Source organism: Microcaecilia unicolor, chromosome 2, assembly GCF_901765095.1.
Source record: "Microcaecilia unicolor chromosome 2, aMicUni1.1, whole genome shotgun sequence".
Taxonomy (NCBI): domain Eukaryota; kingdom Metazoa; phylum Chordata; class Amphibia; order Gymnophiona; family Siphonopidae; genus Microcaecilia; species Microcaecilia unicolor.
The window spans coordinates 66,290,126-66,305,774 of record NC_044032.1 but is presented as its reverse complement, the minus strand read 5'-3'; the positions used below and the strand labels follow the sequence as shown (position 1 = coordinate 66,305,774).

Here is a 15,649-nt window from a genome sequence, read left to right as displayed (position 1 = left end):
GTCTGTCCCAGTATGGCAGCTTGTATGTTCTTATGAGGTAGCTCATCCAGAGTCTGGTATGGCTTTTTTGTAAGATGTTCTTTACAATCTAGTCCACATTGCTTCACTGTCGGTCACCTCAGTAGTAGTAGCCCACAAGTGGCTGTGGTTGCACCATTGGGCAGCAGATGTGGCTTCCAAGGCACTCTTACGTAGGCTACCTTTCAGCAGGCAGGTTTTTTTTTTTGTTTTTTTTTTTGAGTGGAATTGGATGTGGGTGGTAGACACCAGACCACAGTGTCTCCCAAAGGACCATCCTCTGGCAACGGCTTGTCGATTGAGCAATAGGTTCTGGTTCAGGGATTGAAGTTGCTACTGGGTGGTTGGTTGGATGGATCTCGTCCACCTCATGGGAGGTGATAGCCCAGAATTGGCTGCCCTTTTATGAATCGTGGAGGGCAGGGGAGTTTGGATCTTCATTCTCCACTACAGCAGTCAAGAGACCCCAGTCAAGGTGATTCAGGTTGAGGGGGGGGGGGGGATTTTTGCCTCCTTTATGACAAGTGGGCCCTCATCTCTTCCAACCAATGGATTCTGGAGGTAGTTTAGCAGGGGTATGTGCTGGAATTTACTAAATCCATTTCCAGTATCTTCATAGTATCCCCCTGCAGTGTTACTCTCTTAGAGAAATGTAGGTCATCCTCCAGCAGTTGCTGCTTCTCGGAGATGTGGAGCCAGTGTCCTGGGTCAGGGTTGAGGATGCTACTCAATCTAGCAGGAATGCACAGGATCCCCCTTGCTAGTTTTGGCCAGCACGTTTGCTTCTTTTTCCAAAATGATAAAATATTGTCAGCAGCATCAGTTGAACATAAATAACTGTCAAATTCGTGAACTGCCTTCCGAGGCGACGTTGTTCCATGAAAGTCGCTCAGAGAACTTCTAATGCTGACATTCATCTTCATTCGTTTGGAGGGGCCCGGGGACTCTTCCACAGATGTGACAGTTTCTGAAAATGTGGATTGTGGAGGATCCCGAAATGTTGGTAGACTTCAGTTTTCCATTTCAAGCTGCTGGTACAGCCTTCTGAAAGATTCTGTTGCCTGTGTTTTAACATCCTCGGTGAAGATAATTGGATTGTCTTTCAGACACGGGTGTAGAAGGGAAGCAACGTTGTGTAGTGAATGAATCGGAAAATGTTGGAAAGTGTTGGAAATTCTCCTTTATGCTAGCAACAATGGATGAGTCAGTTGCAGTAAAATTCAGATGCTTCAACAACTGGGCACGGATTGGAAGGACATTGCAGATGGTAGGAGTTTAATAAGCAGACAAGCCTTTTGTTGCTACATCAAAGGCAGATGAGGCAAATTATATCATTTAACATGGCTTCATTCAAATCCAAAAGCAGCTTCTGCAGGTTTTTTATCATTGAACTCAGTTGTTTGAGATGTTAAAGTTTTTACTTATTGAGTCTAGCATTTTATAGATGCTGTTCCATCTAGTTGGAACAGCCTGTTAAGGCTATTCTCAAGCTTCTGATGCATTCTTGAATGCTTGACATGTGTGACAGTGTCTTTTGAAACCTTTATCAGCCCACTTCAGCTGCTGCGGAATCAGTGCCCTCGTCCTTCAATCCATGAACTAATATAAGGTTCAAGTTATGGCCAGCACATGATATCTACTGCTGGTCCTTAAATGTAGCTTTCATGTTAGCTCCATATGTTGTCCTGTCAGTAAGCCCCAAAGTCTTCTAAAATGTCCTTTACAGTATTTCTGATATTTGCTGCCGTGTGTTTTTCTAGAAGAGTTTGGCAATGATTCTTGAGTTTAGATGAAAATTGGTATCTATATACTGTGCAGTAACTAGACCAGTTATTACACCAAATTTAATTTGCTTTTGCAACAGATCAGACAGTGCTGTTTTTTTTATGCCTGGACACTGTTCTGGCAGAGGGGGAGTATCTGATCTGCAGAAATTGGCCATAATTTTGCGCCAGTTGAAACCAGCTTCTCAGTGAGACAAATGAAGCCAATACCTTCGACCATAGAGAAAGGCCTGATGGCCATGGCACACATTGAGGCAACCGCTTCAGTCACTTCTGCTTTAACTGTTGCTGGCATGGTCATTCTAGGTTCATCCTGATGACTCACTTTTTGTAAAACGTCCCCGATGTTTCTTGTAAGTGTATGGTGTTGCCCATAACTTGCTTCATGCGCTTTCAGACCACTGGTCCCATCATGTGATTTCTACTTCAACGCTGTCTTGCACATGGTGAAACCACTGTTTTGACCATCCACATGGATAACAACAAAGGATTTCCATACCTCACTAGCTCCATCATTCTTAAAAGACAATTTCTCACTTTTTTAATTAATTAGAGCTTGTACCATTGTTTTATCCATGACTACAGATAATCTACAAAATAAAAGCACAGTGTTGACCAGATTTGTTTTTTAAAACACATAAACAAAAAAGCTTTGCTGTTTTTGACATTTATATCCTACATTTTCCCAAGCAAACTCAAGTTCAATGTGCCTTACATTTTGAAAATACAGTGAGACATAATAGGATTCAATCATATCATGAGAGCAAGTAGGTGGTCATTTAAAAGTCTGTACTTTAATGATGATAGCCATATGTATACATGCATAGTACACAACTGTTATGACTGGGGATGTGAGCCCTTGTGCCCCGACTGAGCACGGCGAAGATGGAGTGCACCGCACTCGGTCAGGCAGCCAGACAACCCATAGCTTCACCTGCACTTAGCCACTATTCTCCAAGAGTTGAGCCCCTGGGTTCAAGCGGCCAGCAGGACTTCCAGAACCGGCGGGGTTGCAGGACCACCGACCAGAGAGGTAGCCGACAGACACAGTCCAAGAGCCAGGAAAACAGTAGAGCTAAAAATAGTCAAAACACAGTCCAGGGTCAGAGGCAGGCAGCAACACAACGCATGGTCAGGAAACAAGCCAAGGTCTTGAACACCGAAAAAACTGGAAACAGGATAACCTACAAGGAACACGGATGTGGACCACGACCTCTATGCAGCAGAAGCCGAAGCAACGAAGGGCTGGAGGCAGTGCCGTAAGTAGGGAAGGAATTAGGCTCAAGTATGTGCAGCTGATCCAAGATGGCTGCCCCCATCCGCAGAGTAGCACAACGCCCAAATATGGGCTTCCTTCCTGTTCTCATATACAAGATGACTTCCACCTCCTGAGCTAGCCAAGATGGCTGCTGTCCTTGATCCAACCAAGATGACGGCTGCCAGACATAGGAAACAGAAACAGACCCATCCTGGGGAACCACATCCAAAATAGCCGGCTATCTCTGCCGGACCGCGCCTCGCCAGAGAGTCAGCCACACAGGCCTGGAACCAGGTGAGGAACGTAACAGTTTCCCCCCCCCTCCCCCCCCGGAAGCCTCCCCCTTCTCCCTGGCCCGGGCCAAGTAGGATGAAGAGAATGGTACTCACGGACCAGGTCTGGAGCATGGACATTGGTTGCTGGTTCCCAGGAGTTGTCCTCTGGTCCGAAATGCTTCCAGGACAGCAAATAGAACAGCTTCCCACCACGCAGCTTTGAATCCAGGATCCGGTTCACTTCGTACTCAGGGTCCGGATTGCTCTCAGGCACAACTACCTTCTTGGGCTCCGGATGCCACTTGGACCTGCGGAAAGGCTTCAGGAGAGATACATGGAACGCATTGTGCACCCGGAGTTGACTGGGTAGGTGCAACCGGTATGTCACTGCTCCTATCCTGGAGCGCACAGCAAATGGTCCAATGAACCGGGGAGCAAACTTCAGAGAGGGGAGCCTCAACTTCAGGTATCGGGTACTTAACCATACCTTCTCTCCCGGCAGAAACGTGGGAGCCGCTTGTCTCAGGCGGTCGTATGTCTCCTTGGCCTTGATTGCTGCTCGTCTCAGCTGTTCTTGGACCTTCCTCCAGGCATCCTGGAGTACACGAACTGTGGGTTGTACCTGAGGTGGAACCTCCGCAGGAGAAATGGGCGGAGGTAGACGCAGATGGCGTCCATAGATGGTGTTGAACGGGGGTAGTCCGTGAGGCTGAATGCAGACTGTTGTTGTGGGCGAACTCCGCCCAGGGCAATAGAATGCCCCGATCATCCTGGCGCTGATTCGAGTAAGCCCGGAGGAACGCCTTTACCGTCTGGTTGACCCACTCCACCATACCGTTGGTCTGAGGGTGGTAGGCAGATGAAAATAGTGTAGTCACCCCAAAAGCTGAGCACAAGGCTCTCCAGAAACGCGAGGTGAACTGTGAGCCCCGATCGCTAACGATCCTCAGTGGTAGTCCATGGAGCCGGAAGATGTGAGTGATGAAGCTAGCGGCAAGGTTGGCAGCAGTGGGTAAGGACTTCATAGGAATGAAGTGGGCCATCTTGGAAAACCGATCAATCACCACCCAGATGACCATGTTGCCCTGCGAAGGCGGCAGATCTGTGATAAAGTCCATAGACAAATCCTCCCATGGCTGCTGTGGTACTGGCATGGGTTGCATAAGATCCTACTGTTTTTGATGGGAACTCTTAGTTCAGGCGCACAACGGACAGGTGGACACATACTGCAGTACATCTTGTGCCATCCGAGGCCACCAGTAGGACCGGGAAATGAGATGGAGGGTTTTGTGAAACCCGAAATGCCAGGCGAACTCGGAAGCGTGCCCCCAGCGGAGCACCTTCCTACGGCGACCCACCGGCACCGCCTTCTGACATGCAGCACTGACCCCGGGCATGGAGGGAATACAGGCCAGATTCACATCGGGTAGGGTTCCTCCTGGTCCTCGGGGAGCCTCAAAACTCTGAGAGAGGGCATCCGCCTGGACGTTCTTCTCCCCCGGCCTGAAGATCAGACGGAAGTCAAACCGGGCAAAGAACAGCGACCACTGCGCCTGGCGAGGATTCAGTCTGGTGGCATTCTGTAGATACAGTAGATTCTTGTGATCAGTTATTACAGTCACTGGATGCTTAGCTCCCTCTAGCAAGTATCGCCACTCCTCAAAAGCCAAATTAAGCACCAGCAGCTCCCGATCACCCACCGTATAGTTCCGCTCCGCGGGGGTGAACTTGCAAGAAAAGAAAAAACAGAGATGTTTCTTCCTGGCTGCCGACGTCTGGGAGAGTACTGCCTCTACTCCCAAGGAGGATGCATCCACCTCCAACAGGAAAGGCTGTCGGATCCGGACTGCGGAGTACCGGGGCAGAAAGGCCTTCTTCAGGGTGTCGAACGCCGCGAATGCTTCCGGCATCCAATTCCTCATATCAGCGCCCTTCCTCGTGAAGGCCGTCAGAGGAGCTGTGATAATGGAATAGTTCTGGATGAACTACTGGTAGTAGTTCGCGAACACCAGGAACCTCTGCAAGGCCCGCAGACCCTGGGGAGCCAGCCAATCTCGAATCGCTGTCACCTTACCCGGATCCATCTGTAAGCCAGTGGAAGACACGATATACCCCCAGGAAGGGCAGACTCTGTTGGTGGAACACACATTTCTCCAACTTGGCATACAGCCGATGCTCTCAAAGGCACTGGAGCACTGTGTGGACATGGGTGACGTGCTGTGACAGAGAAGGGAAAAAAAATCAGAATACCATCCAGATAGACGATCACGGAGGAGTAGAGTAAGTCTTGAAAAATGAAATTCACAAAATTCTGGAAGACCGCTGGGGCATTGCAGAGGCCGAATGGCATTACCCAGTATTCGAAGTGCCCTTCGTGGGTATTAAAGGCCGTCTTCCACTCATCTCCCTTCCGGATCCGCACCAGGTTGTAGGCCCCACGCAAATCCAACTTGGTGAATATCTTGGCCCCTTGAAGTCGGTCAAATAGTTCCGGGATGAGTGGAAGCTGATACCGGTTCTTGATGGTAATTTTAGTCAATGCACGGGCAGAGCGACCCATCCTTCTTCGAGACAAAGAAGAATCCGGCCCCAGCTGGTGAAGTGGAGGCTTGGATGAATCCCTTGTGAAGATTTTCTTGGATGTAATCACTCATGGCTCGGGACTCTACCCGAGACAAGGTATACAGGCGTCCCCTGGGGGGGGGGGGGGGGGGAGCTCCTGGCAGCAAGTCAATGGTGCAGTCGAAAGACCGATGAGGAGGAAGCGTGTCAGCCGCCCGGGCACTGAACACATCATGGAAATCTTGATAGTCCTTAGGCAGCCCGGGCGACCCTTCCTGGGAGGTCTGTAGCTGAGCAGATAGGCGTGGGAGGCTTGACCTGCTGGAGACAGACTGGTCCACCGGGGAGATCTGCAGCTAGGGTACGGAACTGGACGATCTCCCCGGTGGACCAGTCGATAACCGGAGCATATATACGGAGCCAAGGCAACCCGAGGATCACTGGGCGAATGGCTTGAGCGAGCACCAGGAACTGGATCTCCTCCTGATGTAGCGCCCCCACCTGCAGATGCAGGGGTGAGGTGATCCGGGTGATGGTCCAGGCCAGACTATTCTCCTGGATGGAGGTGACCCGAAGCACCGGCTGGCAGGGCACCGTGGAGACACCCAACTGCGACAGGAACTCGGCATCAATGAAGTTTCCTCCGGCCCCGGAGTCCAGCAAGGCCCTCGTATGAATCTGACACCCTTCTCCTTGGAGAACAGAGAGTAAGTTGTCAGGAAGGGATGCCAACGATCAATCACGGGGCTCGGGCGGAGCATTTCCCGACTCTCCAGGCTTATTTGGGCCAGCATTCATCAGGTGGCCTGGTTGGCCACAGTATAGGCACAAATGGTTCCTTCGGCGGTACGCCCTCTCTTGTCTGGATAACCGATGCCGTCCCAGTACCATGGGCTCCTCTTCAGTTCTTTCTGAACCTTCGTCAAGAACCCAGGGCATCTCCGGTCGGCGCGGACGGAACCTGGGTCTCTGAACGGCCTGCTGAGTAGTCCTCTCCTGGGCTCGTTCCTGGAACCGGATGTCAATCCTGGTGCAGAGGGCAATAAGCGCATCCAGAGTTGCAGGAATCTCTCTACCCGCCAATTCGTCCTTGATCCTGCCATCCAGACCCTGCCGGAATATGGCCGTTAAGGCCTCCTGGTTCCACCGTAGTTCTGCAGCTAGGGTACGGAACTGGACGGCATACGCCCCGACCGACCCGGAGCCCTGCTGGATCCGCAGCAGCTCCCCAGAAGCAGAAGAAGGTCGGCCAGGCACGTCGAATACCATCCGGAACTGCCGTAGGAACTCATCAAGGTCTGCCAGAATCGGACTCCGCTGCTCCCACAGCGGGGACGCCCAAGCCAAGGCGGCACCGGAAAGCAGGGAGATGATGTAGGTCACTTTTACTTTGTCAGAAGGAAAAGCCTCCGATTGCAGCTCAAACAGGATTTGGCACCGGTTGAGAAAACCCCGGCATTCTAAAGGTGTACCGTCGAATTGCGGAGGCTCAGGAAGTCGCAATCGTGCGGCGGAAGCCTCCACTCTAGAGCCCGGAGGAGCCGCGGCAGCCTGTTGCTGGAGCGCTGGTAGCTGGTTGCAGACATCCTGCAAGGCACTGGACAAGCGGGTTAGCTGAGCCTGCTGCTAGTGTAGACCCTGAGCCAGGTTGGAAAGCTCGGTCTTGTCTGGCGAGCTCATGGCTTCGGCTTACTGTTATGACTGGGGATGTGAGCCCTTCTGCCCCGACTGAGCACGGCGAAGATGGAGTGCACCGCACTCGGTCAGGCAACCAGACAACCCCTAGCTTCACCTGCACTTAGCCACTATTCTCGAAGAGTTGAGCCCCTGGGTTCAAGCGGCCGGCAGGACTTCCAGAACCAGCGGGGTTGCAGGACCACCGACCAGACAGGTAGCCGACAGACACAGTCCAAGAGCCAGGAAAATAGTAGAGCTGAGAATAGTCAAAACACAGTCCAGGGTCAGAGGCAGGCAGCAACACAACGCGTGGTCAGGAAACAAGCCAAGGTCTGGAACACCGAAAAAACTGGAAACAGGATAACCGACAAGGAACACGGATGTGGACCACGACCTCTATGCAGCAGAAGCCAAAGCAACGAAGGGCTGGAGGCAGTGCTGTAAGTAGGGAAGGAATTAGTCTCAAGTATGTGCAGCTGATCCAAGATGGCTGCCCCCATCAGCAGAGTAGCACAACGCCCAAATATGGGCTTACTTTCTGTTCTCATACAAGATGGCTTCCCCCTCCTGAGCTAGCCAAGATGGCTGCTGTCCTTGATCTAACCAAGATGACGGCTGCCAGACATAGGAAACAGAAACAGACCCATCCTGGGGAACCACATCCAAAATAGCCGGCTATCTCTGCTGGACCGCACCTCGCCAGCGAATCGGCCGTGCAGGCCTGGAACCAGGTGAGGAACGTAACAACAGACATCCATATATTCCATATGCAACAGATATAGAGATCAGTAGGAGGGACCCCAAAGCAGTCAGAAACAACATCATTTATACCTAATTGTTTAACCACCCTTAAGCCTTAATATGTAATATTGGTAGCAAGCAATAATGAAACTGTGATCAGCCCCTAGAGTAGCTGCTGATCACAAAAGCATGCTTGCAAGACTGGGCTCTCGAACACAGGGGCAGAGAGAGAGAGGGCTGGCCCTAGCTCAGAGCTAACAGCCAAAAGGGAAAACTTACAAGGAGTCGATCACAGGATACTGCTGCAAATTATAAGGGGGGAAAGAAGATTCCCTGGCCAGTACACAGTGTTATCTGTTATTCAGACAATGCAATTAAATACAAATAATATTCATACAAAATATACTTCACAATGCACCTTGCCTCCATGAATATGGGGGCAGAACAGCAAATGCATGACCAAATCTTCTTGGCAAGCATTGCTGCTGACCCAGATATGAAATGCCACTGCCCAGATACGACCTGGCATTGAATATTTAGATCTAATTTCATTGGTGGCAGTAAGTATCAGCTAGAACGTCTTTAAATCTCATTTTAAATGAACACAGTTTCAGATGTTAGTAGGGGAAACAAATTATTTTTTAGAGAAGGAGTAATGCTTTTAAATGCAGCAGTACTTCTGGTGGAATCCAACCAAATCTGAACCAGAGAGCATACGGAGCTGGGATTCACCATATAATGCTAATTCTCCCCATATCAACTAGTGCAGAAGAATCTCCATCCAAGCATCATCATGAGCAGCTGTATACATTCAAGGAAACAGGCTCCACCATCTATATCAATGTCAAAGCTGAAAAAATAGTGCTTTCCTCATTTTTATCCAATATCACCCCATTCTACAACTTGAAAATTCACACAGCTCCTTAATTAGCAAATAGGAAATACATTTTCTAACTTAGAGAAACAGAGCAATTTCTCCTAAATGAAACCAGACACTTTAAAGAAAATTTTAAGAAAAATGTGGCTCCCGCGTTAAAACGTGAAGCTTCAGCAGGCTGGAAGCCCTGTTTCCTGTAACCCCTTGTGATCATAGGAGTGGCAGAGCTACTGCACTTAGTACCAAGGACTCCCAACCTGCACTACTATGGATGGGAAGGGTGAAGAAGAGATTCTTGGGACCGGGATCTTACCGTGGTCTTCTTCACAAATAATGTTCCTCCAGCTCCTGGACTGTGCTCACACACACAGCACGCTAGCTCCGCCTCATGGTCTAGTCCTTGATGAGTAAGCGAGTCCTCTTCCTATGTGTTGTGTGAATGGGAATTGTGACGTCATGTGTGGTGGGCATGGAGGGACTATGCTCAGGGAGGACTATGGCGGACTTCCGTAAGGATGGTAAAAGGGTAGGTATTCGATTTACTGCGGGTGCAGGGGTTATTACTGCTTCCATGGGGTGGGGAACCATTATAAAAAGCTGGAAAGTTTTAGCGGTCCCATGGTTTTACCACATTTACCCGCTTCCGTGTCATTTTCTGATCTGATGGCATCACATCAGAATGTTGAAGTGTTCCCTTTCGTACAGAAAGGAGGTCAACTTGGCCAGTTTCAATGCTCAAGTGCAACCCTGGCCATAAATGGAGCCTTTCTGCATGTTTCCTCATTGACCCCTCATCAACTGGAACCACCACAGAACAGACAAACATCTGTTTCTCATGATCATTTTGGCACAGAACTAGCCCCATTGACCCTAGTACGTAACTCTGGTCCTCCTGCTGGTGGGACTTCCACAGGGTCGGGGATGTTTTAAGGCAGGGACTGAAGTCATGAAGAATCTTATAGCATGGCCTTTGAGAGGTGTTGCCTGAAGAGTAAAGGTTACTTGGCCTTGGTCACTGCCAAGCTGCTTAATGCCCGCAGGCAGTCCATGTCCCTGGCATATGTCCAGGTCTGCTGAGTTTTTGAGCATTGGAATGTTTAGCATGAGCTTCCCCTGAGGTGGTCAGAGTTGTCCATACAACTTGCCTTTCTGCAGGGTGGCTTCAAGCAGAGTTTTGCTCTAAACACCCTGAAGGTACAGGTGGCAGCCCTTTGCATTAGGGCAGAATTCAAGGGGTGTCCTCTCTGGGCCATTTTGCCATGGTGGGGCCTCAATACCCTGGTAGGATCTCCTTTTGAACCCTTGAAACAGGTATCCTTGAGAGTCCTTTCCCTAAAACTGTTGCTCCTGGTCACTATTTGCTTGGCCAGATAATTCTAGGAATTGCAGGTTCTTTCCTGTCAGGATCCTTGTTTATGGATTAGTCGGCTCTTCCTATGATCCTATCCTTCTTTATTTATTTGGATTTTTTTGCTCACACCTTTTTCAGTAGATATCATCTCCTTTTCATGTCAATTAGGTGGTGACTCTCCCTGCTTTTCTGGAAAGTGGAAATTTGGATTCTAGCTGAAAGCTCCAGAAGTTGAACGTCCATAGGGTGTTCCTGCGGTACTTACAGGCCACAGATTTCCTTCTGGAAGTCTGATTGCTTTTGTTGTTTCAGGACTTGCATAAAGGGGATGCTATGTCCCAAGTCCTGCATTGCTCTTTGGTCTAAGGCGGCAATTGAAGCAGCCTATATCCTTCACGGGAAACCTGCTCCAGTGGGGCTCCATTTGAGCATAGGTGATCTTCTGGGCAGATGCCTGGGAGGTGTCACCTGCAGACATCTGCAGAGTGGCGACTTAGTCATCATAACAATCTTTTATGAAATACTGCAAAATTAATGTTATAGCCAGAGGCAGTGCTGCTTTTGGCAGAGCTGTGATTCAGGGTGCCTTGTCATCCCCCTCTCAATAAGGTACTGATTTGGAAATCCCATTGTTCTAGCAAGATAAAAAGGAAGGTGGCATAAACAGATGTTAAATACCTTTCCTTGGGTCCTCCTAGACCAGTCCAGGGCTCACCCTGAAGACTTTGCCATAGGGAAATTATCTCCTGACTGCCTGCTTTCTCTTAGTGCCTTATAGTGTAAATAGTTTCTTAGTGTTTGGGGTTTATCAGTCTGTTCTGCAGTGGTTCCCCAAGGGATCTCAAATAGTGAGATCTGGTATCCAGATTGTGTTGTTTTGGCATTGGCATACTGGGGGGGGGGGGGGGGGGAGTTCCAGGTTACAACAGCCCCTCTACCACTGATGTCACTGGAAGACTTCAGATTTCTACCTCCATCTGCTGGTAGGGGGACACAACCCTTTGGTCTGGACTGGTTTAGTAGGTCCCAAGGAAAGGAAATGAACAAGTATGAATACATTTCACCTTCTCTTTCCCCTGATGGGATCTTGGTATTTGGGGAAGTTTTCTTAGTGTTATGAGGCCCAGCTACACATTGGGAAGTACTGCTAGTGTGCTCAATTCTCTATACAACTGTCTCTTATTTGCTTCTGAGTTTACTGTGCTGTCATTTGGAAACTGGGTGTGAAATATGTGTTAATTTGGTTCCTCTCTCTACACAGTTTGCACTGAGACTCATTGCATTCCGTCAGATCCACAAAGTTCTAGGGATGGATCCACTGCCTCAGATGAACCAGCGTTTCAACATCTACAACAACCGGAAAAGGCGTCGGGATAGTGATGGAGTTGATGGATTTGAAGCAGAGGGGAAAAAGGATAAAAAAGACTATGATAACTTCTAGGAAGGCAAAAAGTCCCCAGTATTAGAATGAAGTTAAAACCCCATGTGTAGTTAAATTTTCATTCATAAGTTATCTGGTCAGACTCCACTATATTTTCAGACAATAAAATTGTTTTCTCTTGAATTTGATTATTAAAATATATATAAGATATTTTATGAATGTAAGGGACTACAGTTTAAAATTGGTGTATGTGGAAAACTAAGTTCTTTCTTGCCACATATTCTGTTTTAGATGTGGTTAACTGTGGCAATTCCTTACATCCTGCATCCACCTACCCACGCACCCTATTTCTGTGTTGCTTTTATTATCTAGTGTGGTGGTGTCTGACATCCCTGCTATATTTAATACAAAGGTTGTGCTTCAGTGGTGCAACATGTATTAGAAATTTTTATTTTAGAGATCTGTTTTTATGGCCCTTAACACTAGTTGTTTGTTCTCTTTGTGTTAGAGGCAATTTGGGCCTCCACTCATTCTTAATATTTCACAGCAGATGTTTTTTTTTTCCTTTATAATGTGATACTGCTGGATATTTTTTTTTTTTCTGTTTTTTTTTTTTTTTTTCTGTGAAGGATTAGAACACACAGTTTACCATTTGAGTGATGAGAATTAAATGTTTATGCAGATCTTGTGGCATTTTGTCTCTTTAGTGCAGTATAAAGATGTAATTAAGGTAACATTTTGTTGATCTAATAGTTTGCTCATATGTACTTGCAAGATAAAACCATACACATGCGTGTGTAACAATGTTTACCTTGCAACTGTTTTAAAGCAGCTGCTTAATTGATCAAGAAATTGCATGACACTTTTGTTTTAATAGAAGGGCTTTTTAAAAAATTTATCAGTTTTGAGTATAATGCCTACTTTAGCTCTTGGCCATAGCAAGGCCAAAAAGTAATTTTCTGAAATGTTTTCCTCCTGCTAATTTGCAGGTTAAAAAGGGCATTGTTCTATTTGGCCACGTATGCAGTTGTTAAATGCAGTTTTAATGTGGCTTGATATGGTAGTTATGTACTTTCTCTTGCCTGTATGTTGACTTAAGGTTCTAGTTCAGTATCAAATTGTTCTGTGATTCTCAGCAGCCTGAAAAATAAAAGAGAAGCAAAGTTTATTGTTGATGGCAATGCAAAAATCTACCAATAGCTTAAATTTAAAAAAACAAAAACAAAACATTTGATTGGCTCTGTATACTTATTCTCCCCCCCCCCCCCCCCCCCCAAAGGTGAATGTACTGTTACTGTGTAATTAGGGTTACATCATCATGTTGATGTATGCTCTGGTACACCGGTGTACTTTGTCACATCACTACAGTGGTATACTGAAATAAAAGTGTAAGTGCACGATGTGTGTCTCAGTTCACTGTATGCTATAACTCAACATTTTATTCATTCATTTTTACATTTTAGCTAGCAGTAGAGGTGGTGGTCAGAATTACCAAACTCTGGCTTCAGTGATGGCCTAATGATTAACACTGAGTGCTTGGCTATATTGGGGATGTTAGGTTTCTTTTAGTCCAGAATACCACTTATAAAGCCACCTATATGTTTCTCATCTATAGATGTGACTTAGGGGTCCTTTTACTAAGCAGTGGTAGCGCTAACATGCAAGTAAGCACATGCCAAATCGGCACTACTGCAGGGGTAGCATGGGCACCCTGCAGTAGTTTCGAAGTTGGTGCATGCGGTTTCCATGGGTAGGAAATACTTTTCTATTTTCTACCGCAGGGGCATTACCGGTGGTAATTGGCAGCATAGCCACATTGGCGTGCACTGCATGATTAACGTGCAAGTAGCATATGAGCCCTTACCGCTAGGTCAGTGGGTAGCAGTAAGGGCTCAGGCGTTAAGTAGCCACACGCTACATTTAGTTTTAGTGCATGGCCATTTACTGCCCCATTGAAAAGTGCCTTTTTTTCCCAGCCAATGTAAAAAAAAAAAAAAAAGGCCCAGTGCACACCAAAAACACATACCCACATTACCGCAGCCCACTTTTTACTGTGTAAAAGGACCCTTCACTGGCTGAGTTTTAGAGCATAAGTTCAGTCTTTTATTCTCAAAAACATTCATTCTACAGCTCCTCATTACCTATTTTTTCTCTCCCTATACCCTTCCTCATGTATGTCTTTCATCTGACAAGTTGCTTTTATCTGCAAGCTTTTCCTACATCAGCTCCTATGCTGTTCCACCTAACTGCACTCTATACCTGAAACAGATATTCTGACTCAGTATATCATGCTCCCTCTCTGACTATATTCAAATCTAGTCTAAAATTCATCTTTTTGAGGCTGCTTTTAAATCTTAACCACTCTCTTTAATAAAAACATTTATCATAGAATCTCTTGTTTGTCTTATGTTTGTGTTTGACTATATTTATTTATTTTATTGCATTTGTATCCCACATTATCCCAACTTTTTTGCGGGCTCAATGTGGCTTACAATTCATCGTGGATATGGGAAATAGAGGGGAACATACATTTATTATTAACAGAGAGTTTTATAAGTTCATGAAGGAGGCACTCTCTTTTGTGTCTGTAGAACATTGTTCGACCTGACCTGGATGCGCATACACAGATCATGAACCCACAGACACAATAAAACATAGCGCACTCAAGAAAATGTAGCACTATGCCAACAGTTTGTGGCAGCAAAAGGGCAGCAGCAACAGCAAGCAAACATCATGGTAGCTTAGTCCTGTCCCTGTGGTCAGCAGGAGGAAGGAAGCTTGAGTGCATCAGTTTCCACTGTGGTATGAGGTCAGTCTCTCTTGGATGGTCCATGAGATTCCCAGGTTCAGTGTCACCTAAAAAAAAAGGTATAATTGTTTGCCAGAGGGGTAGGTAGGTTGTAATGGAGGGGGGGGGGGGGGAGAGGGCAAAAGATAGAAGGTTAAGCCAGGGTGCCTAATATCATTTGCACTGGCCCTGACTAATAATTATGCTTATATACAAATATAATTATTTACAATAAATGATACGGGTAATTTCATAAAAACTGCTACCTTGTCTCAAAAAAAAAAAAAACATAATGTGGTTCCCACAATAATATAATACATTTAAGTGATAACCTCATCCCTGTTCGATATTTCTGTGCTTACTGATGTTATAAGAGGATGCTTTAAAAATAATTTTCCCAGAAGCACAAAGTTATCACATGAACAAGTATGCCTTTTTATATTAATAACTAGAAAGCTGGTGAAATGATTGGAATTAATTTTTGAAGAGCTACATGCTAGAAATGCTCAAACATTACTGGATTATATATGTTGTGTCAGTTACACCACAGCCAGGTTTTTCATACAGTTCACAAGAGAAAAAAAGAATTTATGGTTCTATCAGTTTTCTATATCATTTACACAATGCAACCTTGTAAAATAATTCATAAACTAATTTCTGTAAAGTTTCATATGATTGTATATAGAATGATTTACTCGACATTTTTCCTTTATCAGAAGATTTACAACTATAATATGTTGTGCTAAATTGTCTGGATTGTAACCCACATTGAACCTGAACTCTGGAATAATGCAGGATACAAATGTCATTATAAATACATTTAAGGACCCTTTTACTAAAGCTTAGCATAGCATAAGCTAATTACCGTTCAGCCGATTTTATTCCTATGGGCCTTGTGGCACTTTTTAGCACAAAGTAATGTCCATTAACACGTGCT

The 15,649-nt window shown here is 46.4% G+C and overlaps 1 protein-coding gene across 1 annotated transcript in view; it reads left to right on the top strand.

Annotated features, from left to right (window-relative positions):
* The window catches only part of ZFR (zinc finger RNA binding protein), a 306,684-nt gene extending 293,363 nt beyond the window's left edge, over positions 1-13,321 (top strand). The window contains 1 exon segment of the mRNA XM_030193005.1: positions 11,805-13,321. Within this exon segment, the coding sequence (XP_030048865.1) occupies positions 11,805-11,984 (180 nt within the window). The 3' untranslated portion in view covers positions 11,985-13,321.
* Positions 13,322-15,649: the final 2,328 nt, after the last annotated feature.